General features: G+C 45.9%; 2 protein-coding genes across 3 annotated transcripts; both read left to right on the top strand.

The window, feature by feature from the left end:
* The first annotated feature begins 2,406 nt into the window (after positions 1-2,406).
* Positions 2,407-22,614, top strand: SLC25A43 (solute carrier family 25 member 43). 2 transcript variants are annotated; one of them, XR_010305835.1, is made up of 6 exons: positions 2,407-2,765; positions 5,323-5,564; positions 7,059-7,231; positions 19,173-19,307; positions 20,351-20,863; positions 21,430-22,614. XR_010305835.1 is itself a non-coding variant. In XM_064159528.1 (5 exons), exons 1-5 carry the CDS (start codon positions 2,494-2,496, stop codon positions 20,552-20,554), a joined length of 1,026 nt encoding a protein of 341 aa, XP_064015598.1. In that variant the 5' UTR covers positions 2,407-2,493; the 3' UTR covers positions 20,555-22,614. The 2 variants fall into 2 exon arrangements, 1 of the variants encoding a protein (XP_064015598.1); XM_064159528.1 differs by having other exon boundaries at positions 20,351-22,614.
* Positions 22,615-23,491: 877 nt separating this feature from the next.
* SLC25A5 (solute carrier family 25 member 5) lies at positions 23,492-25,560 on the top strand. Its single transcript, XM_064159527.1, has 4 exons — positions 23,492-23,690; positions 23,824-24,310; positions 24,425-24,565; positions 25,165-25,560. The coding sequence occupies exons 1-4, from the start codon at positions 23,580-23,582 to the stop codon at positions 25,320-25,322; spliced, it is 897 nt and encodes a 298-aa protein (XP_064015597.1). The 5' UTR covers positions 23,492-23,579; the 3' UTR covers positions 25,323-25,560.
* Positions 25,561-25,688: the final 128 nt, after the last annotated feature.

Here is a 25,688-nt window from a genome sequence, read left to right as displayed (position 1 = left end):
ATTGAAGAAGTTTCTTCCTATTTTTGAAGTATGCCTTACAACTGGTGAAGCCAGCTGGCACTGTGAATTGATCTTGGTACGGAAAGTCAGGCTTGTGATCAAGTCACAGGAGTGGGAGTGCAAGGTTCTATTTCTGGCTTGGTCAGGGACCTCCTGGCTTAAGAGAGGAAATTTGCTAATTTTCACTATCCATCAAATGGACAACACAACTGTTTACTGAAGTGGCTTCTCCTCACACCACCAGTAAAAGAATTGCCCAAGAGTGTATTGTGCTCTAGTAGTTTCCAGCAAATGCCTTGGAAATCAGTAATAACTGAACACCTCAGAGCAGTGCTAAATTTAGAGCTTTACTAACTCGTATGTGTGGATGGCACCAGCAGAAAAGTGGGTTGACAGCTTGGCACATTCTCCTTCCCTGATCCCAGAAGTTTCACAGTATCACCAAGGTTGGAAGAGACCTCATAGATCATCAAGTCCAACCCTTTACTACAGAGCTCAAGGCTACACCATGGCACCAAGTGCCACGTCCAATCCTGCCTTGAACAGCTCCAGGGACAGCGACTCCACCACCTCCCCGGGCAGCCCATTCCAGTGTCCAATGACTCTCTCAGTGAAGAACTTTCTCCTCACCTCCAGCCTAAATTTCCCCTGGTGTAGCTTGAGGCTGTGTCCTCTCATTCTGGTGCTGGCCGCCTGAGAGAAGAGAGCAACCTCCTCCTGGCTACAACCTCTGCTCAGGTAGTTGTAGACAGCAATAAGGTCTGCCCTGAGCCTCCTGTTCTCCAGGCTAACCAATCCCAGCTCCCTCAGCCTCTCCTCGTAGGGCTTGTGCTCGAGGCCTCTCCCCAGCCTTGTCGCCCTTCTCTGGACACTCTCAAGCATTCTGTGAGACTTTAAACATAATCTCATTAGGTATTGACATGCCCATGTTAGAGTAGAATGGAATGCTATTTAGGAAATGACACATGTACTAGGAAAACCAGTGTATGACAGCTGTCACTGATGCCTGATTCCGAGATTAGCCACAACTGTATTATTCTGAAGCAGTTCGTTGATAGCAAGCAAACTATTTTCAGAGTTACAAAAGAAAATAAAATAAACAAAACACCAAAACCAGTCCAGAGGGGTGCCTGAGGCAAATTTCAGGAATGGTATGATCGATGGAAAGGGGTACAGTAGTGCAGGATGATATCAGTGTGGGAAAGATTAAAGCATTAGCTAGTAGATACTGTAAAAACAGTGTACATTGTTCTTTATAAACTACAGCCAGACAATGTATACATACATAGTAATCTTATAGAAAATAGAAGTTACGTTCAGAGTAGTTCTTACAAAGAATTCGACTGTATAAAATGTATGTTCAGTGAAGTTCAGTCTCCAAGTGTAATAAAAATGTATTTTTGCATGAATAACGAGAGAAAAGCAGTTTTCTTAGAGGGTTCACTTGCTCTGCTTGTGCTTGCAGTGATAGCTGTGTGAGGTACTAGGCAGGGCGGAAGCGGTGGTGGGTTCTAGAAGGCCAGTTTGGGCCTAACAGGTGCTTTGTGCTTATTCTACCTGATTGCCTTTTGTATATACGCTCTGGTAAGTAGAATTTCTCTTTAAACTTCCAATCAGTCCAGTCGGACAAGGGAGGTTATTCTTCCCCTGTACTCAGCACTGCTCAGGCCACACCTTGAGTGCTGTGTCCAGTTCTGGGCCCCTCAATTCAAGAAGGATGTTGAGGTGCTGGAACATGTCCAGAGAAGGGCAACAAAGCTGGTGAGGGGCCTGGAGCACAAATCCTATGAGGAGAGGTTGAGGGAGCTGGGCCTGTTTAGCCTGGAGAAGAGGAGGCTCAGGGGTGATCTTATTACTGTCTACAACTACCTGAAGGGGCATTGTAGCCAGGTGGGGGGTGGGCTCTTCTCCCAGGCAACCAGCAATAGAACAAGGGGACACAGTCTCAAGTTGTGCCAGGGTATGTATAGGCTGGATATTAGGAAGAAGTTCTTCACAGAGAGAGTGATTGGCATTGGAATGGGCTGCCCAGGGAGGTGGTGGAGGCACCGTCCCTGGGGGTCTTCAAGAAAAGCCTGGATGAGGCACTTAGTGCCATGGTCTGATTGATTGGATAGGGCTGGGTGCTAGGTTGGACTGGATGATCTTGGAGGTCTCTTCCAACCTGGTTGATTCTATGAGTCTATGACACAAGCAGTGTAAACTTGCCCGGGTTGTCAGAGAGGATGCAAAAAGGCACCATGTAGACTGTTCCCGGCAGCATTCCGGGATGCTGCTGGTGGCAGCAGTGTTTTCCAGCTCTATTTTCTAACGGGGGATGGAGTGCGGAAGGTGCCAGGAGGCGGAGCCTGCGCCACAGCACCCTCTGGCGGCCGAGGCTGGCGGCGCCGCCCCCGCGCTAGCCGCGCCCTGCCGGGCCGGGTCGGACCGAGCCGAGCCCTGGCAGCGCTGCCAGCCGCTGGGCTCTGCTCGGCTTCGGCGCCGCGCGGGGCCATGGCAACCTGGCGCCGGGACGGCCGGGTGACCGCCGTGCAGAGGCTGGGCTGCGCCGGGCTGGCGGGAACGCTGAGCCTCAGCCTGACGGCGCCACTGGAGCTGCTGACGGTGTTGGCGCAGGTGGGCACCTGGCATAGCCGGAGGGGGCTGCGCGCCGCCGGGCACTGCCTGTGCCGGACTGAAGGCGTGCGGGCCCTATGGAAGGGGAACCTCACAGCCTGCCTGCGCCTCTTCCCCTACAGCGCGATGCAGATCGCCGCATCCCGTCGGTAAGTGACCCGACCCGGCCAGGACAGGGCTTCGCGAGGAGGGCTACACTCCTGCTCCGACCTTCCGTGTCTGCTACAAAAGAGGGCACGGAGAGTCGAAGGCTTAGTCCGTCGGGGTACGTTCGTTTCTCTGTCTCAGCTGGTTGCGTGCCCCTCTCCCTAAAGATGCATATCCCGGCTAATAACTTAATTAGCGAGTTTATTCAGCGCGGGGCAACTCCTAGGGCGTGGTGATGTGCCAGCAGTTGCTTATCAAGCCATAGGTGCTCCTCAGTAGATGAAGGGTCGACAGTTTGGTGAACCTTTTCTGCACAGCCAGATTGCTTTAGAAATGAAGTTATGGTGCTACCAAAAATTGTGTCTGCGGCGTCTGTTCTCTGCAGCCAGTTTGTTTTATTCCCGTGCGCGTTCCCAACGTGTTTACGTTGGCTCGGAGGAACTAACAAAATCATGAGTCATATCTTTTACCCTATTATACAGCTGTTGCTATGCAAATTTGAGCGGGCTTGAAGTCGATGGGTGACATTATTTGCTTTAAGATCTTGTTTTCGATAGTAGGCAGACGTTAAATTAAGGTAAACACTTGGGAGGACTGCGGGGATCAACACGGAGCAGCTCCAGCGGAGCTGTGTCCTGGGATTCCCTCTTGCTGCCGGCGTCTTTTAGCCTTGGGAAGCAGCGCCTGACCCTCCGCACGCACCAACATGCTCTGCCTCTTCGGAGGTTGGGTTTCTGCCTTGTCTGTTTTGTCAGGTCAGCTGTGTGCATGGTATGCACTTGACATTTCCGCCCAGCTGGGCGATAGGCTATTCCAGTTCGTGCAGAACTGGGGAAAGCTGGGCTCAGCCCGCCCGCCCATCCCGGCCCGCTGCCGGTCTGGCCCAAGCTGAGACCGCGGGACGTGCCGGGCTGTCACCCGTCGGGATGAGCAAGAGCGATCCCGGCTCTGCCTGTGCCTTTCGGCTGAGGTCCGTGTAGCAACCCTGAAACTGGGCAGCGTTGTTGTGTCCTTCAGCTTGTAGTCAGGCAAGGCGAGTGGGAAGGCAGAAACAGCTACTTTAAATGCCATTGACAGTTTCCAGAAGAGTCAATGTGCTCCACCAGTATAAACCAGTCAGTTTTGAGCAAAATAACTAACTTCGTTGTTCAGCTTGAAACAGAGTATTATTCCCTTTGCGAGGCTATAGTTTGTCTCTACTTTGCACAGGGCGTTCTTTTGACTTATCAGTGGGAGTAGGCTACCAGGACATTGAAAGCTGCTTTTAGGACGTTAAAGCATGTAGTTCCTGATATATTCTTTGGGAATTTTTAATGTATTTTCTTGTGAGAGATAATACATCAAGACAAGTACAGTATGGAAAAACAAGAAACACAAAACGAGAACTATTACAAGTTCACCTCAGTAAACATGCCAGTTGCACAGGGACTGGGGTCGGGTGCAGTTTGCAGCCTGAGCAAGGGCATCGTAGGACAGCTGTCAAGGGGATGGGGTGGGGGAGGGACTCCTGACACAGCAACCACAGACAGGGCACCCTGTCTGTGGTTACCGTACTGTGCAATGATTCTGGCTTTCCATGGCAATTACGAGGCACAAGACACAAAGGGAGAAAAGTGTGTGCTGTTTTGCTTCTACTTGGCTAATCTTCACTCTGGACTGGCTGCAGGGCATGAGGAAAGTAGATACAGGGATCTGTCATGCAATAGGAAATGCACACATGACAAAAATCAACTGAGAAAACAGTTCCGTGCAAATATTTGCAAGTTATTTTGTCCTAGACGTGGTAACACAGTGTAGTTTAAGAGTATATCTGCTGTTTATGGGGTTTAGTTCACACTTGCAAAATAGATTAATAAGTTTCTTTACCTCCAGCTAAGATTCTCAAGTCTTTTTTTACTTCTTGCTGCTTCCATGGCACCTTTCCCTGATGCAGGAGTGCCCTGTGTGCACAGGAAAGTCCTGTGTGCCACAAATACATGAGTTATAGGTTAGCCTTTAAAACTCTGTCCCTCATTTTCAAATTTTCTAGTTTAAACCTCCTGAGTATAATAGTGCCTGGACAGGTCTTCTCTAGAGAACTATCTCCGTGGGCCTTTCTGTCCCAACATAAGCAAGAGAGGAAGGTTTGGTTGTTCTCAGAAGGTCTGTGGTAACATTATCTATGTATTTCTTCTTGTGCAATAGCTTTGACTGGGGGGGGTTGAATCAGTGTCTCTTACTGATGATAATCAGAGAACTTCTTGCAGCCACTGATGAGTTGCGTAGTCCAGTCCCTGATTTTGCTGTTAAATTTTGCCTTTCTCTGCTTCCTTGTAGTGTGGGTTTACCCAAAATCTCTTTGGGCCCATAAGACTCTGGTTGTTTTGCCTGCTTGTGTGTTCTGTTTCACAGAGGTTATATTGCTTACTTGTGTGATGTTGTATGCAGTAAACTCTTAGTTAAGTCCCCATTATAGGTGGCCTATGAGCAGAAGAATGATTGCATTGAGTATATGCCTTAGTTTTAATGAGTCCTTTCCATGCTGTCATCGATAGCAGCTCTTTTGTGTGTTTGTTCTAGACTTATTATACTTTTCACGGATGAATTGGGTCACATTTCCCACTGGAGAGCCATCATGGCAGGAAGTCTGGCTGGCATGGTCGCAACCATCGTGACTTACCCCACTGATGTAATTAAGACACGTCTCATTGTGCAGAACCGACTGGAACCATCTTATGAAGGAATTCTTCATGCTTTTTACAAAATCTACCAGCAAGAAGGATTCCGTGCGCTCTACCGTGGTGTTTCACCAGCTATATTAGGTAAAATAATAAGAATGGAGAGAAATTGCCTCATTGCATGTTGATTATTGCAGCTATGTCATGTGTTCGTTTGCTACCTTCATTTCAAAAGCAAATAGTATCACACAGTATCGCAGTATCATCAGGGTTGGAAGAGACCTCACAGATCATCAAATCCAACCCTTTACCACAGAGCTCAAGGCTAGACCATGGCACCAAGTGCCACGTCCAACCTTGCCTTGAAGTGCCCCAGGGATGGCGACTCCACCACCTCCCCGGGCAGCCCATTCCAGTGTCCAATGACTCTCTCAGTGAAGAACTTTCTCCTCACCTCCAGCCTAAATCTCCCCTGGCGCAGCCTGAGGCTGTGTCCTCTCGTTCTGGCGCTGGCCACCTGAGAGAAGAGAGCAACCTCCTCCTGGCCACAACCACCCCTCAGGTAGTTGTAGACAGCAATAAGGTCACCCCTGAGCCTCCTCTTCTCCAGGCTAAACAATCCCAGCTCCCTCAGCCTCTCCTCGTAGGGCTGTGCTCAAGGCCTCTCACCAGCCTCGTCGCCCTTCTCTGGACACGCTCAAGCATCTCAACGTCCCTTTTAAACTGGGGGGCCCAGAATTGAACACTGCCCTTCTGTAGCAGATGCGTGGATTTACAAGGCCTGATAATACTGATTACCTCTGCTACAGCTTTATTGTATGGTTAAACATTCAGTGAAATACTCTTTTCCTTCTTTTATAGATGATCTATCTGTGCTCGGATACAAGATTTTCACCACTTAACTCTTAAAAAATAAAATGTAAAAATATCCATACACATAGAGTGTTCCTGATTCTTACCTAGGTGTGAAAGCATCTCCCTAAGCTGTTCAGTGAAAGCAGTATGAGCAGTAATGTATAACTGATGTGAAAAGTGAAGATTTGTGATATTCTCTCTTTGCATTAAATATCCTTTAAGTTATTTATCCACTCTCCATAGCTTTTAAAATGCCATTTAACTGAGTCCACCTTTTCATGATATGGCATTGTGAATAAATAACATCAATAATAACAACTACAATAACAGCAACAATAAATTTATGTAATCCTACTATAAAATTGATGAGAGCATGAGACAAGCAAAAGAGAACAGAAGCAGCCTTCATCAGCTCAACTGAAGAAGCAAATCTGTTTACCTGTACAACTGCTAGAGTTGAGTTGGCCTGGAGGAACAGCTTGTCACAAAAGAGGTAACCTGAAGAAAGCTGACCTGTCGTGGGGTCTGAAGCAGTTAATAATTCTGACAACATGCATAATTTAATGTGTAAATGTATGCCCCTGTCAGCACATATGGATGCTACAGTATGGGTGTTTGGTGGCAAACCTACAACTAAAAAGTAAAGCTCTGCAGGGTACTGATCAGGTGTGAGCATCGTGAGATGTAAAGTGGCTCACCACATCTTTCTAGGCTATGCAATGAGCAGCTCTGTTGTCTTAGTGTACAGTGTGTTGATATAAACCTGTCTGCTTTGCTTTCTAGGTGCTGTGCCATTCTCTGCAGGTTCGTTCTTTGTTTACATCAGTCTGGACAGAATCTGGAGAGAGCCCATAGTTCATTTCACTCCCCTTCAGAACTTCATCAATGGCTGTGTAGCGGCTGCTGTGGCACAGACACTTTCTTTCCCCTTTGAGACTGTCAAGAGGAAGATGCAGGTACAGAGCACTTGTATTAGTAGTACTTTGTTGTAGCTGCTTGTTTCGGGAGCCTGGGACAAGATTAGCCAGATGATCATGTGGCACTTTATTTTTCTTATCAGGAGGATACAGAGATTTTAGTTTACTTTGGTTGGGTTTTGATTTAGTTTGGAGTGGGATTTGTTTTGTTTTGGTTTTTTTTTGGTTGTTTTTGTGGAAATTATTGTTATAAGTGTGCTGTTGCACTTCAAAGGTAATTCAAGTACTGTCATGGGATATATGTATACTCTCAGTTTCTGATGTCTTTGGCCTTTTCTTTTTTTCTCATCAGTTCTATCAAACTCTTGCAGTTCAGAACTGGCAAACCTTCAGTCAAATACAGGCATTCATTCTCCCCTGTGAACAGCTGTTGTCATTTGGTGTCTCTCTGGCCAGGTTTGTTCTTTTAGCAAGTCCATTGGACTAAGTTTATTGGACTGCAGATTTATGGGAAGCTTTTGGTATCTTAAGGGAAAAAGTCCATCATTTGATGTGGCAATGTTAGGCAGGTCCTCATCCCCTTCATCATGTGGTAGGCTGGTTGGCAAGTCAGTCACATGCTAGCAAAAGATCAGTGAAACTGTGAATTCCCCTCTCCTGCACCCCAGGTTCCCTTTTTCAGATTCAGTGGCATTGCAGCCTTTGCTGCTATCTCTTCATCTCATAACCTCAGCAGGAGAAGTAATGTGTTCTGTTAGACCAGCTCATGTAGCTGATGTGTGCAGGAGTCAGGCATTAGGCTGAGATCTTTCATCAGGTATCTCATAAAATGTCTCAGGCAAGAAAGAGATTCTGAGCTTGAAAACTTGATAGTTTTTTTCCATCTACATCATATGTCTAAGAAAAGCAATCACTCATTACAAGTCCTCTTTTTCTTTATATCCTCAAGCTGACAGTAATACTGTTGTCTGCAAAAATAAAGGCATTCACTGTGCTGCTTCCCATTTTCTGTCAATCCATCAGTTACTTGAACATTCAGTTTTCATAATCTGTTCAAAACTAACTTTCAGTTGCAACTGGTGTGATGCTAAGTTCTGTGTCAAGCTTTGTCTTGACAGGCAAGTAGGGAAGTGGAACAAGCCCACTTTGCATTTTCCTGCCACTAGGCTGTACTCTTTCTCTTAACGGATGCTTAAAACATCTGATTGGCACTTCTAGAAATAAGGGAACTGGATTTATTGCCTCAGTATGTAGGAAGTGGATATGCTAAAAATACTTTGAACATTAAAAAAGGTTGAGTAACAGAGAGGGTTTTTTCCCTCTTAAGATGCATTGCCACGACTAAGTAGTGATTTTTTTCCAAGCTTAGAGAAACATCTCCTCCTTGGTGATTTATTCTGAAGGCACAAGAGAAAGCAAGAGCTAGCTGCCCAGGTGTGACATGCCTAGGTGTTTGGTTCTGGAAATTACAGAGATCATGAAAGCTTGTCCAGAAAAGAGACCTGTTGAAAATCGCACTCGAGCTGGTGCTAAGAGTTCAGTGGAACTCATACAAGGTCGTCCAATAAGACTGGTTTTCACATTTAGCACCAAGGTATGGCCCAGCTTTGCAGGGAGCAGCTCTGCTTTGTGCATACTTGCAGGCCTGTTCTGTTTGCAGGATGGTAGTCAGAAGGGAGAATTGTCTAGGACAGAACCCTAAAAGGTACCCAGAAGGGGAAAGAAGACCTTCAGGACATTTCAGTGTTCTGTAGCAAGGAGGGGAGCAAATACTTTTGATGAGTTTTTTCTTGTGCATCATACTCTGATCAGCCTCCATTCAGTGATTCATCTTTCTAGCTGATAGAAAGATGATAAGAAAGCCTTCAGCCATTTCTGATCCCAGCAGATGCTCTCCAGTGCATGTGGGGAAATGCTGGCTTTGTGTTGAAACAGTGAACAGTGGTTTTGTGTACAAAAAGAACCCAGTACACTGCAGAGGTCAACATCAGATTCCTCTTCCTTCCCTTCTGTCTCACTGACCTGGCAGATGGAGGTAGACTTTTGCAGTGAACCTGGAGGTGGTGGGGAATCAGGGAGTTGTGGGGCAGTTTCAGGAGCTTCAAAAATGGAGGAACTAGGGCATAAGGCTGTTTTCCCTGATTCTGGGATGGAGGCCTGAGAGCCAGAACATGTGGTTCAGATCTTTACCTGACATGATAAGCAGTCTTAAAAGACTTAATTCCATCCGCCTCATCTGGACAATGCTCAAATTGTTTGGACAGACTAGAAAATTCATTCTGCTGTGGGAGGAAAGATAAGGTCCTGTTACAACTGAGATTAAAAATACTTTTGTTTCATCCTTTCTCATTTTATGTATCTGAATCCTACACTGCTGACATCAGCAGCTTCTGTCACTGACATCTGTGGGAGTAGGAGCTGACTGTCAGTGAACAATTCTTCCTCTGTGTTTCGGTGATGATTTATGATGTCAGATTCACTTTGTAACCATGGCTTCTTCCCCCTCTGCTGTTGGAATTATCTTTATGATGTTTACTTTTTTTTTTTGTTGGGTGTTTTTTTGTTTTTAACAAAGGTGCTGTGTTTGTTAAATATACCTGAATGTCTTTCTTGAAAGAAACGTTGATTAATATATGTGAGTTTTACTGAATATGCGAGTCCTCTGTGTTGTGCTTATCCTAATTTTATTCCTTTGTCTTCCTTTTTTCACTTTGCTCCTGATTGGCATGTTAGAGAATTAAGAGGTACTGTATGCATGTTTCGGCATGGAAATATGGCTTTCGTTGTGCATCTGTAGAAGTGAAGGCAAGGGTTATGCCAAGGGATATTCTATATCAATTGCTTTCCTGATTCACTCTTGTGCTATATCAATTTCTGAACAAAAACTGACTGATCTTTGTTTCTTCTGACTGTTCTTGGCTCTCCTTCCTTAGCTCACCAAATCATGTTCTTTGTTAAATCCAGTGACTAAGTGATATTCAAGTCCTGCACTTTTACCTTGCAGACAAGAACACAACACTTTTGCTTTGCTTTTTTTCCCCCCTTCTTTAGGCAGTGAAATATCTGCTTATGATTCAATTTGGGTGTAGGAGAAGCCCTAGTAATATGCTTCCACTTCCCCACACCATCTTTTTTGCTAGTGATGACCTTCATAAGTGCGTATTGGACTGCGCTCTGGCATTGCAGCAAGGGAAGATGAATTTAGAGCTGTTACATGCCGTTCAGAAGATTATTATTAGAATGACACTGATCTCTGGCTACATGGAGAACTGAAAATCTGCAGACATGCAAATGCAGACCTCATACCCAAGTTTGGCACTTCCTTCTGTGCACATGACCCTCAGGAGGTAGGGTAAGATACCCCTGGCTGGCGCTTCTCAGCCAAACCGATCTGTGACGTTGATAGGGTTCCTTTGGCAAGATGTACAAAGGGAACCCTAAAGTTTTACTAGACTATAGTTACTCCTCATCTGCTTACATGAAAAAACTTTGCCTGCTTTGCAGAAGCTCAGCCCTGCCCCCACCTTTTGATGTGTAATTTGGTTTAATTTCTGTGACTTGTCTGAAACTTGTCTTTGCCAGTAAACACTTCTCAGGTACAGCTCTACCATCGAACCCTTGTTATCTACAATAAGCACACTTACAGTACACTGTAAGATATAGCATATTTTTGGTGGTGTCTGCACAACATCCTTAAGTTGCGAGGACATCTCTCCAAGGAAAACATTGTTCAGTAGTGATCTTTCTGCTTTAAAATTCAAGCACTGAATTCCCCCTGTTGCTGTAAACAAACAGGCTCACTAGTGTAGGCTGTTGCCGTACATCATCCAAGAAGTGGCATTTTTTTCACTTACAGAAGTGAAGCAGTTAGGCCTCATCTGCCTGCAAATCTTCAATGTGTTTTGGAGGGATTTTTTATTTGTTTGGGTTTTTTGTTGTTGTTGTTCTTTGGGACACAAGATGCTCTGCAAGTGTGAAATGTTGTACATGATGTAAATGCTATGAGTTCTTATTGAGCTGAAGAAGACTAAGCAGTCATTCCTTTTGTGAGGTGTTAGCCTGTTTAAAGTACATGCAATCTTGTTAAAGAAAACAATAAATGTTCATTAGAAAGGCACTTTTTCCCTGCTAAAATGAAGAGACAGTGCTCTTGTGCTGCTTAAATGTGAGTGACTCACTAAGAGAGCTCTTCGTTGGAGATGGTTACTGACGCAGGCATGGCAGCCTGTGAAAGCTCTCAATCTGTGGTGTCCCAGCTGTTTGTGAGATCTGTATTCTTGTCAGCTGGGAATTTGAAAGTTATTGGAGTCATGACCTGGTTTAAAAATAAGAAATCTTTTTGGGTCATACAGTTCACACGACATCCCAACAGCATACGTGCTATGAGACTCTGCAGGGAGGCCCTTTAATAGCGAACAGCACAGGAGCCTGAGCCTTGAACGTTTTCAGAGATGGAACCATTTGACAGCACAAGGTGACAAATTCCCTAGTGTGGAAGCAAATAAGGAGCAATACTTCTAGTCTGATTTCCTGTGGAAGTAAGACTTACATGGTTGCTAGCTAGCTGTCTTTGCTCCAAATAACTTTTAATGATGCTGTTCAGCTTCAGCTAAACTTGACAGAGGAGCAGAGGTTTTAGAGATATTAACTTCCTACAAGTTCTAGGAAAACAATTGCACAGATAGAGATGAAACTCCAAAAATATTTCACCTAAGGGAGAGGCTGCACCATGATTTTTTACCTTTTTTTTTTGTTCTTCCTGTGATCTCATGCTGCCTTTCTTGCTGCTGATGTTCAAACATTAGCCAGGATACAGTGCCCTGGGTGGTACTTGAACCTGAGGCCTGCCTGACTCCTCTGATTGTTAGCAAATACATCATATATGTCAGATTCTGGGTTAGGTAAAACCCCTTGCTTGTCTTCTCCCCATGTCTAAATGCTTTGGGCTGCCAACAGTTTTTATTTTGTTGATGTTGCTATGAAAATATTTTATACTACTTTCTCTGAGGCTGTTACAGAACAGTGCCCTACTGCTTTAGGAAGTACTTGGTCCAATAAATTGTTGAGATAATGCCTGAACAAAGCTACTGAGCATAGCATGGGCTTTGCTTTCCATAACAGCCTAAGCCAGCTTTTGTGTGTCTGAGCCTCAGAAACATTTCTTTTAGATCACCAGATTCCCACAGCAGAGAATCATGAAAACTGCCTGTGAAATTGAAACACTCAACAGTGTCAAGAGAAAAACTGAGGAAGAGAAAATCATAAACTGAGAATTGGAAACAAGACTGGGGTGATGTAACAGTCAGGTCTTCGTTCTGACAACTCATGCTATGTCTAATGATTTCTAACCCTGTTTATCCAAGTGGTTGTGGTGTTATAAGTATGTAATACTCCCTCTGAGGTGGACTACAGCAGCAGCTTAGCCCTGCAGCACAGTGCCTGCTGAAGAAAAGCAGGAAAACACACTGTACCCATTTGAAATGCATGAGGTCTGAGGGAGAGCAGAATGCAACTCTCTGAGTGGTTTTTCCAGGTACTGAAGTAGCCACCATGCTACCAGTCCTTGTTTTGGTACTGCCAGCCAAGCATGGCCACCAGCCCCTTACAGTCTCTGCAGCTCTGTGATCAGCGTGGTGCAAGCAAGAGCTCTTTAATCTGCTTTGGAGGTAAATTAGATGGGTTCTAAAAACTCTGTAAGCTCACCCAGCTGATGTGACCTGACACAGGTTAGGTTACGCTGCTGTCTGCACACAGTTGTTACAGCCATCATTTTCACTGGGACGACAGCAGTGTCTCCAGAGTGACAGCTATCAGTGTTACCCCTAACGTGAGTACTTCTGCATCAGTTGTACAGGAAAGCCTTGTATCCATTTGCCTGTCCTTAGAATCATCTGCCTGTGACATGTAAGGTGATTAATTAAGCAAACTCTGCCATAGACAGGGACTACAACTTCGTGGATGCTCACTTCTATATCTGATTTATTTTGACTTGGTGTAAGTCTTTATGTCATCTACATAAGGCAAACAGAAATATGTCCTCTCTAAAGCTCCAGTCCTGTAAAATGTTCATTTTCTTCTCAGTTCCTACACAGGCAGCAGGAGACTCGCCAGTGTGTGGAGTGTAGGACCAAGCCTCAGGGTTTGTACCAACAAATGAACTAGTGTTAATGTGCATGAAAAAGGTGCAGCCGTTTGTAAGGGTTGAACTGAATAGTCACAAGGCATTCAGAACCCACCCAGAGGTATCGATGCAAGAGGTTTGCATTGCCTTGAGGAGAAAGACCTCTGTATTCCACATCGAAGATTTCTTTATGTGGCAGGTTGGCTAAAGGCAGGGAAAGCTTAGGTTCAATAGCAAAGGAGGGACTCTGCATCAAACTCTGAGGCCTCAGGGTACAACAGGCTTGGCAGTAATGTACTTAAGGCTGAGAGTTAAACTTGTGAGCTGCGTTGCAGATCTGATCTCAGACATTACTTAGCCCCCGTTACAGAGGAAAGGACAACCTGTTCCTAGAGTGCAAGAAGCTGGAGGTCAGCTGCTCTGGAAGCAGTTGCCTCCTGAGAGCTTGCTATCATTTACTTTCCTACATGCCTGAATACCTTTGATGGACTTTAGCCAAAGGTAAGTCAGCATTACCAAACCACTGACACAGAAAAGACAATGACTACCGGTAAAGCTCTTCAGGTGAAAGGCTTAATGAGCCCAAGGGAATGTGTGCATTCTCTGCTATTAATACTCACTTACATTTTAATTCTTTCTGATTGGAGTGGAATTAAATACTCTTTCAAGTATGCAGCCTTCACTTGAGAGAAATATCTGTTGCCTGCAGTGGCATTAGCTTGGATGAAAATGCAGTCTTTGTCCTTCAGATTCTTTTGAACTAGTTATGCTTGCCTGTTGCGTGTGTCCTTATTAACCCAGACTGCAAAGACTTCTTATTTTAGATGCCAGATTAAGAGTGTGAACTCCTGAGCTGTGTTGTAAAGTGCACTCCTGTACTTGGGGGAAAAAAAAGGTCAGAAGTGCAGGGCATCTGAATATGTTGAAAATATAAGAAGCAGTTTTACTCTATCTGCCATCAGGGTAGGGTGCCACAGGTGGCAGCTATTCACTGTTAGCTGATTTTTTGTACTCTGTGCCAACGATGCTGTGTGCTCAAGAAATAAATAACAAATCTTTGTACCAACAAACTGTATGCAGGGGCAGGAAGCACATGGGTTGAGAGAGAAATATTTCCAAATAGCCTGCGATACATAGAAATGCAGTAGTTGCAAACCAAAATGTTCTGAAGTGGGAATTTTTTATCTGCAGAGTTCTGAACTCAGGCTCATGTGGCCTAACCACTACATCTGCCATTTCCTGATCTGGTGATCTCTGCTTGGTCCCCTGTGAGCCTTGGAAAGGTTCAAGTGATTGATATTCCAGCCTCTCCTACAAGGAGAGGCTGAGGGAGCTGGGATTGTTTAGCCTGGAGAAGAGGAGGCTCAGGGGTGATCTTATTGCTGTCTACAACTACCTGAGTAGAGGTTGTGGCCAGAAGGAGGTTGCTCGTTTCTCTCAGGTGGCCAGCACCAGAATGAGAGGACACAGCCTCAGGCTGCACCAGGGGAAATTTAGGCTGGAGGTGAGGAGAAAGTTCTTCACTGAGAGAGTCATTGGACACTGGAATGGGCTGCCCGGGGAGGTGGTGGAGTCGCCGTCCCTGGGGCTGTTCAAGGCAGGACTGGACGTGGCACTTGGTGCCATGGTCTAGCCTTGAGCTCTGTGGTAAAGGGTTGGACTTGATGATCTTTGAGGTCTCTTCCAACCTTTGTGATACTGTGATATTTTGGTGGCTATGGTTCCCATTGCAGCTGCCATGAACTACATCTGTCCTTCAATCCTAAAATGAAGAGAGAGTTTGGGGTAGATCACTGAAGGGAAAATCTTTACAAGGATTTGAGATTAGTTCTCAAAATGGGACTGTGTTGTTCTGGCAGTTACCTGGGGATGCAGACACTGGGGCAGATGGTGTCAAGTTTTCAGGTAACACTGATCTTTAACAATTAACTTGAGTTCTGTCATGATAATTTCAGCCCCATGTAAATATTTTGTTTATGTACAGAAAGTTAGTGCAGGTAGGTTGGGTTTTTTTTTTTATACATCTTTCTTGAGTTTGAAGTGTCACAGCAGAATGCTAACTTCAGGGATTTGACATAGTGACTTAGGCTTGGTAGCCTCTGGATACTAAAAGACTGGTGAGAGAGCAGATGAAGCTGGTTTGTGTTTGATGCTCTTTAATCATTTAGAGAACTCGTTACCCACCAGAGGTAAAAACTTAGCCATGCTACTACCGGGACCAACAACTTGGCCCTCTGTTATCAGTGTGGCGAGCTGCACTGTGTCTCCAGCCTTCTGCAGCATGAGACAACCATACCAAGGGGAAAAGGAGTTGTAAAACATGCTTGTAACAAACAGGTTTCCATGCAGCAGCCTATAGCACCAAGGAGTGTCCAAAAAAACAGAGGAATTCAAGCTGATTTGAGGTTCATGTCAGGAAATGCCTCTGCCAGAAACCTAAGCTTTCTGGTATGAGATTAGCTGTTAGATTTGTATCTCATAGTAGATTTTGGGGGGGGGGCAAAATTATATATAGCAACTAGTTTACTAGTTTGATCTGCTTGATTACTTCCACTTTCTGGCTCTGGTTTCATAGGGCAGTTGTGAGTATTAAAGTGTTGTAGACATGCATTGATGGTGCAGAACCACTCAGAAACCACAGATCTCTTTTTTTTTTCCTCCTTCACTAAAACCAATGCTGAATAAAAACACCTTCCTATTTTGTTTTCTTGTACTGATACATTTTAACTTTGCTCAGTTATTTTCCAAACCGCTGAAGTTTTAACTACACACTGATAGAGTTTTTAGTAGGTGACTCTGAGATTCTGTGGGCAGTTGTTTGAATGTGGTGTGCAGGGTCATAGAAACATACTGCTGCTGTAAAGCAGAAAGGCTGGCATAGCATAGTTCATCCCACAGACTGAAATCTTGAAAATGGCTGTGACTCTGGGGAATGTTGCTATAATCTTTCAGTAAATCTCTTAAGAGGTCAGTATCTGTAGGCAAAATAGAAACCTGGAAGTTTGATTTACCTGTTCCTTTCTGACACCCACCTTCTGGGTGTGTTTACTGCCTGTAGAATCTTACTGAAACCTGCAGTGTGCTCGTTGCCTGCTTTGGTGTCACAAGGCAAGAGTACTGTCATCAACCCCCTTTGATATGTGCCTTTGCAATGTATACACTAAGGAAGAGGATTAGATCTAACTCAGGCAGCTAATTCTGGCAGGTCATGCCCTGCCTACCACAAAAAGACTTAAAGCAGAAGGCAATCACATGTTAACAGCAGTCCTGCTTTCCTGAGGTGTTATAAACTGTCCCTCTTCACTGCTTCATTACCTGTATCTCCCTGTGCCAAAAAGAGTTCATGGAAACTGCCTGAAAGTCCAGAAGGCAGAACAGGGGTTTGAAAACAGCTCTCCTATGACTGCTGTTGCATTTTTAAGGATCCTTGCATCTTTTGAGGGCTCTCATAAGCACCCCTGCTGCTAGTACCACTATTCATAGTGGAACTGGTACCTGAAGTCTCAGTTGCAGCACTTAGTGTCTTCTACAGTAACGTCATGAGTGTCGTTGTGAGGGGTTCTTCAAGTGAAGTGCTGTGAATTAAGGCTTGAAAAGGTTTTTTTCCCACTGTTGGATTTAGATATTTCTTTTTAAATCTTTACACTCCTTAAGTAAGAGAGCAATGCAGACAGGTGAGCTTCTTTGTAGCTAATGAACATAAGTGAACATGTTCATGAGCCTTAGCTATCAGACTAGCTCTGTTACTGAACTACCTAAAACCACAGCAGTTAAATCCCATAACATCTGCCTCTCTGAATCCTCAACTAGGAAGCTATGGGAGCTTGTACCACAGTTGGGAGTTATGGAAATGGCTGTTAGCCCCATGGTGTTAGCAGTGCAAACACTGACACAAAAGGAACAAGCAATTAGAACAGTTAAAATACTTTATCCCCTGCAAAAGTAATCCCTCTCTTACAAATCAGATACATGGTTGAGAAAGTTCAGAGAGAAGCAAATGCTTCTGTTCTCTTCTCCTTGAAGTGTAGAAGCCTTACCCTCATCTAGGGTAAAGGAGTCAGGATGTGATAAAAGGGATCCAGAAGATAACAAGTCAGTATGTGGTGGAAGCCTGTTGCTGCCTTTCTCAGTACAGACAGCTGCTTTCCCAAGTCACCTCCCAAAGCCCTGTCAAAATGAAGCAATGGTTTTACCTGTTACCTGGTATCAGAGGTATTTTGCATACATTTCAATCGTGCACAAAAGAGTGATTAAAAAATCATGACCTGTGATTTTTTTGTAGGTAAAGCAGACTACAGTTAGTCTGTGGGATGGTGAAGAATTTCTCTTGTTAGCTTCTGAGTCTTAGCAGTAGATTTGCCAATAATGCAGAGATGCAGCAGCATTAAAACTGTTTGATTAGCAACGTCTCTTATATACCTGGAGCATGAGTTTTGACCTGTTTCCATTTCCAAGCATCTGAGTTGACAAGTATTTGAAATGTTAGAGCTGAGGCATATAAAAAATGTCATAACCACTTGTCAATTTATGAGAGGCTTGTCATAGGCTTAGCAGCTCTGAGAAGCTGTTGGTTAGTCTGGCCAAGGAGGGGAAAAGTGCTATACCAGGTGGTGTTTCAGGTCAGCGAGGGGAACATGATTTCCACATTCACCAGTCGGTTAATGGTACAAGTCTCATTTTCATGAAACTTCTTCCCTGTGGTGATCAGCTCACAGGCACCAGTCATCAGCCTGTGTCATGCCCCCCCCCCCCCAATCCTGTCTGGGAAGTGTCACTTGCCATGTGCTGTAGTGAAACCCTGATTTACCGGTGCAAAATAAACCCATGGCTGCATGTGCACAGATGGATGAGGATGAGATTATTCAAGGTCAGGTTATTCTATCTGCACTAACACAGTAGGAGATTAATGAAGGAAGGATTTTGCTGTTCAAAATGACCCCCTAGACTTCTTCCATGTGAACAGACACTGTGTCTACTGCAGCAGGAAATGTAGTTGCTGTCTCACAGGGCACTCCCAAGCTTTCTGTAACCAGTCTGGATCAACTGACCGTGTACCAAAGACATGGGAGCACAGGCACCAGCTGCTCAACTGCAGCCCTTGGTGGGCTTGTGCAGCCTATGCTGAAATCACTGCTCTTCATTTTCTGCTGTGTAGTTCCTACTGAACCCGTAGTACAGTTCACCCTTTGCAGTATGGGCACAGCCTCAGCAGCCAGAGGCAAGTCAGCATGCTCCTCTGTTTTGATCAGAATTATAGGAAAGCAGTGGGGTATCTGAGTCCAGCCCCAAACTTCCCTCTTGTAGATGCTCCACTGCCAGTGATGTGAAATAACTCGTACAGAATCACTAAATGGTGGGGGTTGGAAGGAACCTCTGGAGATCACCTAGTCTGACTCCCCTGCTAACAGGTGCACCTAGGTCAGGTTGCACAGGAATGCATCCAGGTGGGTTAGGAATGTCTTCAGAGAAGGAGACCCCACAAGCTCACTGGGCAGCCTTCTCCAGTGGAACCCCTCCCCAGACACGAGCAGCTGGCAAGTGTGGGATTGATGCATCATGCAGCTCTGATTTGGATGTTTTGTCTTCACAAGGGTGAGCTTTATTTCTAGTAGTGGTGCTGTGTGAAATGATGGTTCTCTTCCTCTTTTCTACCTGTCAGGGAGTGAATTCCATCCTTCTTTAGTTTGTATTTTAGGGCAAAATAGCTGATTCTTTGGGGTTGATCGAAGAACCCAGATCAGTCTGTTGAAACCTGTCGTTAAGTATTCTTTATGTACCTGAATAGAGAAAATAATTATATTTAATGGCTTTGGTTTTCCTTTGCTTGTTCTAAATCCCCCCTGTGTGTCTTTTGAATAGGCTCAGAGTCCTTGGCTTCCCCACTATGGAGGAGTTGACGTCCATTTCACTGGCATGACTGACTGCTTCCGACAAACTGTGAAGTACAAAGGTGTGCTTGGACTTTGGAATGGACTCACACCTAGCCTGCTCAAGGTGAGGCCTTGCTCTCATCCCAGTCAAAGGCTGCCCTGAGGAAATCAAGAAATGCTTTTGGGCACTTGGGGACATAAAGCTTCTGACGTGCCTCTGTACTTACCAGCATGTTATGGGTGACAGTTTGTGACAGAATAGGTATAACCTCTGGGGATTTATAAACCAACTTTGAAACGTGGCCATATTTTCCCTAATGTAAGCTTGTGTTTTAGACTGCACTACTTTCAAGTTTGTTTGAACTTCCTGAGAGAAGGAAGTGCTGCTAACCTGCAGAGTAGTGTGTGGAGGAGGGATTGCAAGTGATCCACTTGCATCATCTAAACAGGTTCTACTCAACTGAGTTCCAGTAATTTGACATGTTGTACCAGGCTGCAATGAGATCTGTGCTTGTGTAAGCCACTTCCCCAGAAGTCAAAAGCAGAATGTTGGATCAGCTTTTTACTGCATCTGTGTCAGTTATTACAGCCTTGATGAGTTGAAATCTTGAAATAAAACACAGTAGCTTAAACAGAAGGTAATTTAGGTTACATAAATACATCCTACAGTGGGGATTACCTACATGGAGTACTAGAGATCAGCTAATGAGTGGTAATGGAGTGACAAGAGTGGTTGTGATGGTCTGCTTGTGCCTAGCCCTACCTTGGCTGGTATAAAGCCACATGGCACTAGGGCAAAAGAAGAATATAGTTCAGTTGCTCTGCTCTACGTAGAACAAACCCAGCATTTCCTCCTAGGACTTGCTGAGGTTGGCTAGGCTTTGCTTGGGCATTTGGCAAACTGTGATAATCTGTAGGGCGACGTAGACCTTGTTACTCACAATATTGCTACAGTTAGCTATGTACCAATAATAAACTCCAGCTTTTAGCATGCTAGTTTGAGATGAGACTGGTTTTATATAAACCAGCACAGTTCTATTAGCAGGTGAGGTCAGAGTTGAAGTACTAGAAGCTTCCTCTTTTGAAAACATCAAAACTAAGACTGCTGCTGGTGAGCTTAATATTGCTTTTTTAATCTTATACTGCTTCTCAATGTTATTTTACCAGATCGTGCCATACTTCGGTGTTATGTTTAGCACCTTTGAATTCTGCAAGCGTGTCTGCCTGTACAGAAACGGTTACATCGAATCTCCTTTGAATTACAAGCTAACTCCTGGTGTGGACCAGAGTTTACAGCCACAAGAACTGCGAGAATTAAAACTCCTCCGAAGGGAAAATTTTGAGCCAAGGAAATCAGCTCTTGAAAACTGACATCAGAGTGTCCATTGTCCCTGCACACTGCCTTTCTTAAGGACCTTTGGGAGAAAAGCGTGCCAAACTACAGGTACCAGTGTTCCTGCAGCTTGTTTGGGTTTGGTGCTGAGACTCTGGTGTCAGGAATGAGTAAATTTTGTATCTCATTTGGTGGATGGATGTAAACAATATGAGCAACAAGCATATACCGAAGAGGAAATATGCAACTACTTTGAAACCACTGTGGTACTGGAACTTGAAATTACATTGTTCTAGGTGCTTTTCCATACTGAATGGCCATTTTGAGACAAAACTACCTTGAGCAAGGTGAGGAAACTGAGATGGAAGTATAATTCATGTTTTAAAATACTACAAAAATTCAAATTATAAACACACAGGAATTACTACTGAAGTCTCTATTTTCAGTGATATTGTGTGGCTGTGCCATTCTGCGGATGCAGAATCAATCTCAATTCAGTCACACTCCAGACCCCATTCTTCCATTTTTGAAATCTACCTGAGAATAATAATTTTTGTATGAACCCTAGTCTTAAAAATGAAAATATGCTGCTGCAACTGTGCTTTTGCTAAGAGAGAACTGTAAAGTGCAAGCCAAACTGCAATACACTGGAATGACAATCTTGCAAACTTAAGTGCATGCTAGAAAACATTGCCTCCCTTTCTCCTGTGTTGTTGCTGCATGTAGGTGAATTTATTTCAGGCTCTGAAAAATACTTTTCCTGAAGTTCTCTAACTGAAAACTTTGCTGAAAAAATGCAGTTCTTAAATGTGTTAGGATTTAGGAGCCACGAGCCCAGTCCCATTGTTTAGGAATTCTCAAAGCCCTAATTTTTATATTAAACTATTTTTTTACTTTTTCTGTGCACACCCAGGCCTTCTGTGCTGCTCAGAACTTGCCAGCAAAACAGCACTGTGCACACAACCTGTGTTTTTTCCACATTTACTGCTGTGATTCAGAAGCCACAGGTAGTTTCTGTACATAGGAACCTCTACTGTGAGGCTACTGCTGGTTCCAGTGCAATTGATGGGCCTCGGACCAGTCTGAGGAGCTTTTGTATGATAGAAGATCATCTTGATATTACACCTGAGGACCTACCATTATTGCTTGAGTTTCTTTGTAGAAGCACAGCTATGGAATAGCCCCACCCTGCTTCCTTTTGAGAGAAAACCTTAAAGCCTGTGCTCATATGGAAAGGTGGCTCTGTCCTCTGCAGCATGTCCCACCAGCCTCAGGCTGTGGCAGCGTGTGAATCTCAGCAGCTTGTTGAGGTGTGTGCACGCTGGCCATACTCCAACTGCAGTGGTCTGGGTTCAGCATAGGATTTGTCTGCTGGTTTACACTGCTTTTTGTCCTACTTATGTCTCTTCTGTGTGGAAGTAAGTACATCTCAGAAACAGTTTGGTTATGCAGGTAGCAGTGGGATATAGGCAATGGCAGATTGATGCAGGAGCAGTCTGACTGTGGAGTGAGGTTTGCAGTAAGATTTGGCGTAACTGTAAGGCCTGTGTTGCACCTAGATGTACCCTACAGCTGAGATCTCATAATGGGCTTGCTCACTTTCGCTGCAGTGGTGCTTCAAACTGGATTCCTTCTCAGAGAAGAAATACAAGCTTGATACCAAAATTAAGATTGGAGAGAACAGATGTGGTGTTTGTGTGTCACACTGAGGCTTGAAGTGCTTTTGCTCTCTAACCACCCTGCCTAGTGAACTTGTTTCTGTATGCCTCAGTTTCCCTGTCTGCACAGTGCAGGCAACTACTGAAATTTATTTGAGATGTGTGAATAAGGAAATGTGACTTGTGAGCGTGTTGGGAAGGAAAGAATTTCTAAGGAGTGGCCTTACATTGTCCAAGCATACCTGTCTGTTTTTAACTAATGTTGTATTTCTAAGTAGACTTTAAAGATTGAGTGATGGGTGCATATGGTCTGATGAGCTCTTCAAAACTGGTAAGAGTCAAGTCAGTCAAAAAGTCTAACTTGTTTCTGATATGTTGATAACACTTTTGTATTGTAATATGCTCCTATGACCTGTAAATAGCTCACAAACCTTCTATCAGCCGAGTCTGTGCTTTGCATAATTGTATCTATGTGTGTGAGATCCCCCAGAAGGCTCCACTGAAATGTTTGAGACAGTGCTGAAGCAAAATGCTTCAGTGTTGGACCACTAAGATGTGAAATGGTTTGTGATCATGAAGAACGTCTTAAAAGCAATGCTATATTGCAGTGACAACTCTTAGGTAGGTAAACTGTGACTCGGGTGGCACTTAGATGCAGTAGAGGTGGTAGGTGGTATGTTATGAGGTGTGTCCGCCTGAGTGTCTCCCATCACGGCTGAGCTCAGCAGTGTTGACTGATGATACTTAGGTCTCTATGACTCCTAGGGCATCATATTAGCAAGGGGGGTCGTAATGGCAGAAGTCTTTGAATGGAGGGTCTCAGCTTAAAGGTTGGAACAGATAATCTTTGAGGTAGCATCCAACCTGGTATTCTCTGATTCTGTGGCTCTGTGAGAGTGGGCAGGAAGACTTGGTCCTGTCATGTCTGAAGATAAAACGGGTGCGGAGGCTCCCGCGTTCCTGCCGGAGTCGCAGTCGCGCTCTGCGCCCAGCTGCCTTCTGCATTGCCTTCGTGATGGCAGTCGGATGGCGCAGCGGGATGCTGGCAAGGAGCCCCTGCCCCGGGGCTGCCGGATGGAACCCGGTGTGCGGCGTGTGTGCCCCATGGGGATGCTCGGCCGCGTGCGCGCCGCTCGGGAACGCCGCCGGTACCGACGCCCCTAGCCCCCGGCCACGTGCCCCCCGCCAGCGGCCGCGGCGACCCCGTCCCCTGCGGCGGCCACACCCCCTCCGGCAGCCAATGGGCTAGCGGGACGCGGCGGCGCGGCGCGCCCCGCCCCCGTGCGCGCGGCCGGCCCTATATAGCGCGGCCATTTCAGCCGCCCCGCGCCGCCTGCAGCGCCGCCTCCCGCCGCGCCGCGCCTCGCCTTTCCTCGCCCGGCCTCGCCCGCTGCCGCCTCCCGCCATGACCGATGCGGCTGTGTCCTTCGCCAAGGATTTCTTCGCCGGCGGAGTGGCGGCCGCCATCTCCAAGACCGCCGTCGCCCCCATCGAGAGGGTCAAGCTGCTGCTGCAGGTGAGCGCCGGGGACAGGGCCGATGGCCGCACCAAGGTCGCCTCAAGGAGTTGGGGGGAGGGCGGCGATCGCGGCGGGCCGGGGGCAGAGGGTCGCAGGGGAGCGCCGCTGAGGGATGTCTCGGCCTCCGCAGGTGCAGCACGCCAGCAAGCAGATCGCCGCCGACAAGCAGTACAAGGGCATCATCGACTGCGTGGTGCGCATCCCCCGAGAGCAGGGCGTCCTCTCCTTCTGGCGCGGCAACCTGGCCAATGTGATCCGGTACTTCCCCACCCAGGCCCTCAACTTCGCTTTCAAGGACAAGTACAAGCAGATCTTCCTGGGTGGCGTGGACAAGCGAACCCAGTTCTGGCGGTACTTTGCCGGTAACCTGGCATCCGGGGGTGCTGCCGGCGCTACGTCTTTGTGCTTTGTCTACCCCCTTGACTTTGCCCGAACCCGCCTGGCAGCGGACGTCGGTAAAGCTGGGGCTGACCGTGAGTTCAGTGGGCTTGGTGACTGCCTGGTCAAAATCTTCCGGTCGGATGGCCTCAGGGGCCTGTACCAGGGCTTCAGTGTCTCTGTCCAAGGCATCATCATCTATAGAGCTGCTTACTTTGGCATCTACGACACCGCAAAGGGTAGGTTGACCAAAATGATACAGAAAGGGAGATGCTGGGCTGCAGCAGGCCCGTAGTGTGTTTTAGCAGACATTGATGACTTACCTGCCATTCTCATCTAAACCTCTCCTGCAGGTATGCTTCCAGACCCAAAGAACACCCACATTGTTGTCAGCTGGATGATTGCTCAGTCTGTCACTGCTGTTGCTGGTTTGGTCTCCTACCCTTTTGATACTGTTCGTCGTCGCATGATGATGCAGTCTGGCCGCAAAGGAGGTAAGTGTCCACATCCTTGTGTAGGAAGTACTGAGCATCTCTGAATCAGCAGCTGGTGGTGGAACTGAGGTGAGGGCAGAGTGGCTTGGCTTTCACCAACCTGGTTCTGTATCCTCACCTCTTGGGAACAGTGAGTCGCGAGAAGGGCAGCAGATGTGGTTGTCAGGTGGGAGACATGAAAGAGCTTGTCTCCACAGCACACCTGTAAGGCGTCATGCACAAGTGAGGCATCTGTCAGTAGGAGGGGAAAGCAGAACTTGCCCATGGATGTTGCAATCTAGTGTCTGGGCTAAGGACAGATATCCCTAGTAGCAGGCATGGCCTGGCTAGGCATACAGTAGCTTTTGGTCTGGAAGTGTTGGTGTCAAAGTAAACAGCAGCTGCCTTCTGCTTGAACCGGTCCTTCAGGTGCCTGCTGGGGGTAATGCAGCAGTGTATCTCCTGGGCAGTCTTGTCCTCTGTGGTGCACTGATACTGGAGAAATTCAGTCAAGAGATAGGATACAGTTGAGGTTCTGAAGCTGGCAAATGCTAAGCTGTTTCTGACCTGATGTTGGGGGTCACAGACATCTCATTTCTAATGCTGTCTGTCTCCTGCAGCTGACATAATGTACAGTGGCACTCTTGACTGCTGGCGGAAGATTGCCCGAGATGAGGGCTCCAAGGCGTTTTTCAAAGGTGCATGGTCGAATGTACTCCGAGGGATGGGTGGTGCTTTTGTCTTAGTCCTGTATGATGAGATCAAGAAGTACACATAAGTTGTTTGCTGTTGTGAACTGGCATGTTGTTATATGTAGTCTATGACTGTTCATGGACTTGTTTGAAAACCTTCTAGTTACTAAACCTTGATGGCTGATGTTTGTACAGGTTGGCATGGGGCAAGGGCAAGTGCCTGCCCTGTCTTTATCAAATGATTGCCCCTGATGGGATGCACCATGGTTTCTATTTCAGTCACTCCTGCTTAAAGAGTACAAAGAAATAAAATTTGAAACCGACTTTTCCTGTCTTCTTTGTTCTTGCAGCAGATGCAGCATGAGGGGGGTGGAGGTATTTGCAGTGATTGTGGAGGAGGAAGATGAAACACTTCCATCCTGCGCACCTCTCTACCTGCTAACTGCCTGTGG

Source organism: Pogoniulus pusillus, chromosome 19 (assembly GCF_015220805.1).
Source record: "Pogoniulus pusillus isolate bPogPus1 chromosome 19, bPogPus1.pri, whole genome shotgun sequence".
In the NCBI taxonomy this organism is placed as follows: domain Eukaryota; kingdom Metazoa; phylum Chordata; class Aves; order Piciformes; family Lybiidae; genus Pogoniulus; species Pogoniulus pusillus.
The sequence above is the reverse complement of the archived record's forward strand: the minus strand, read 5'-3'. Positions and strand labels throughout refer to the sequence as shown.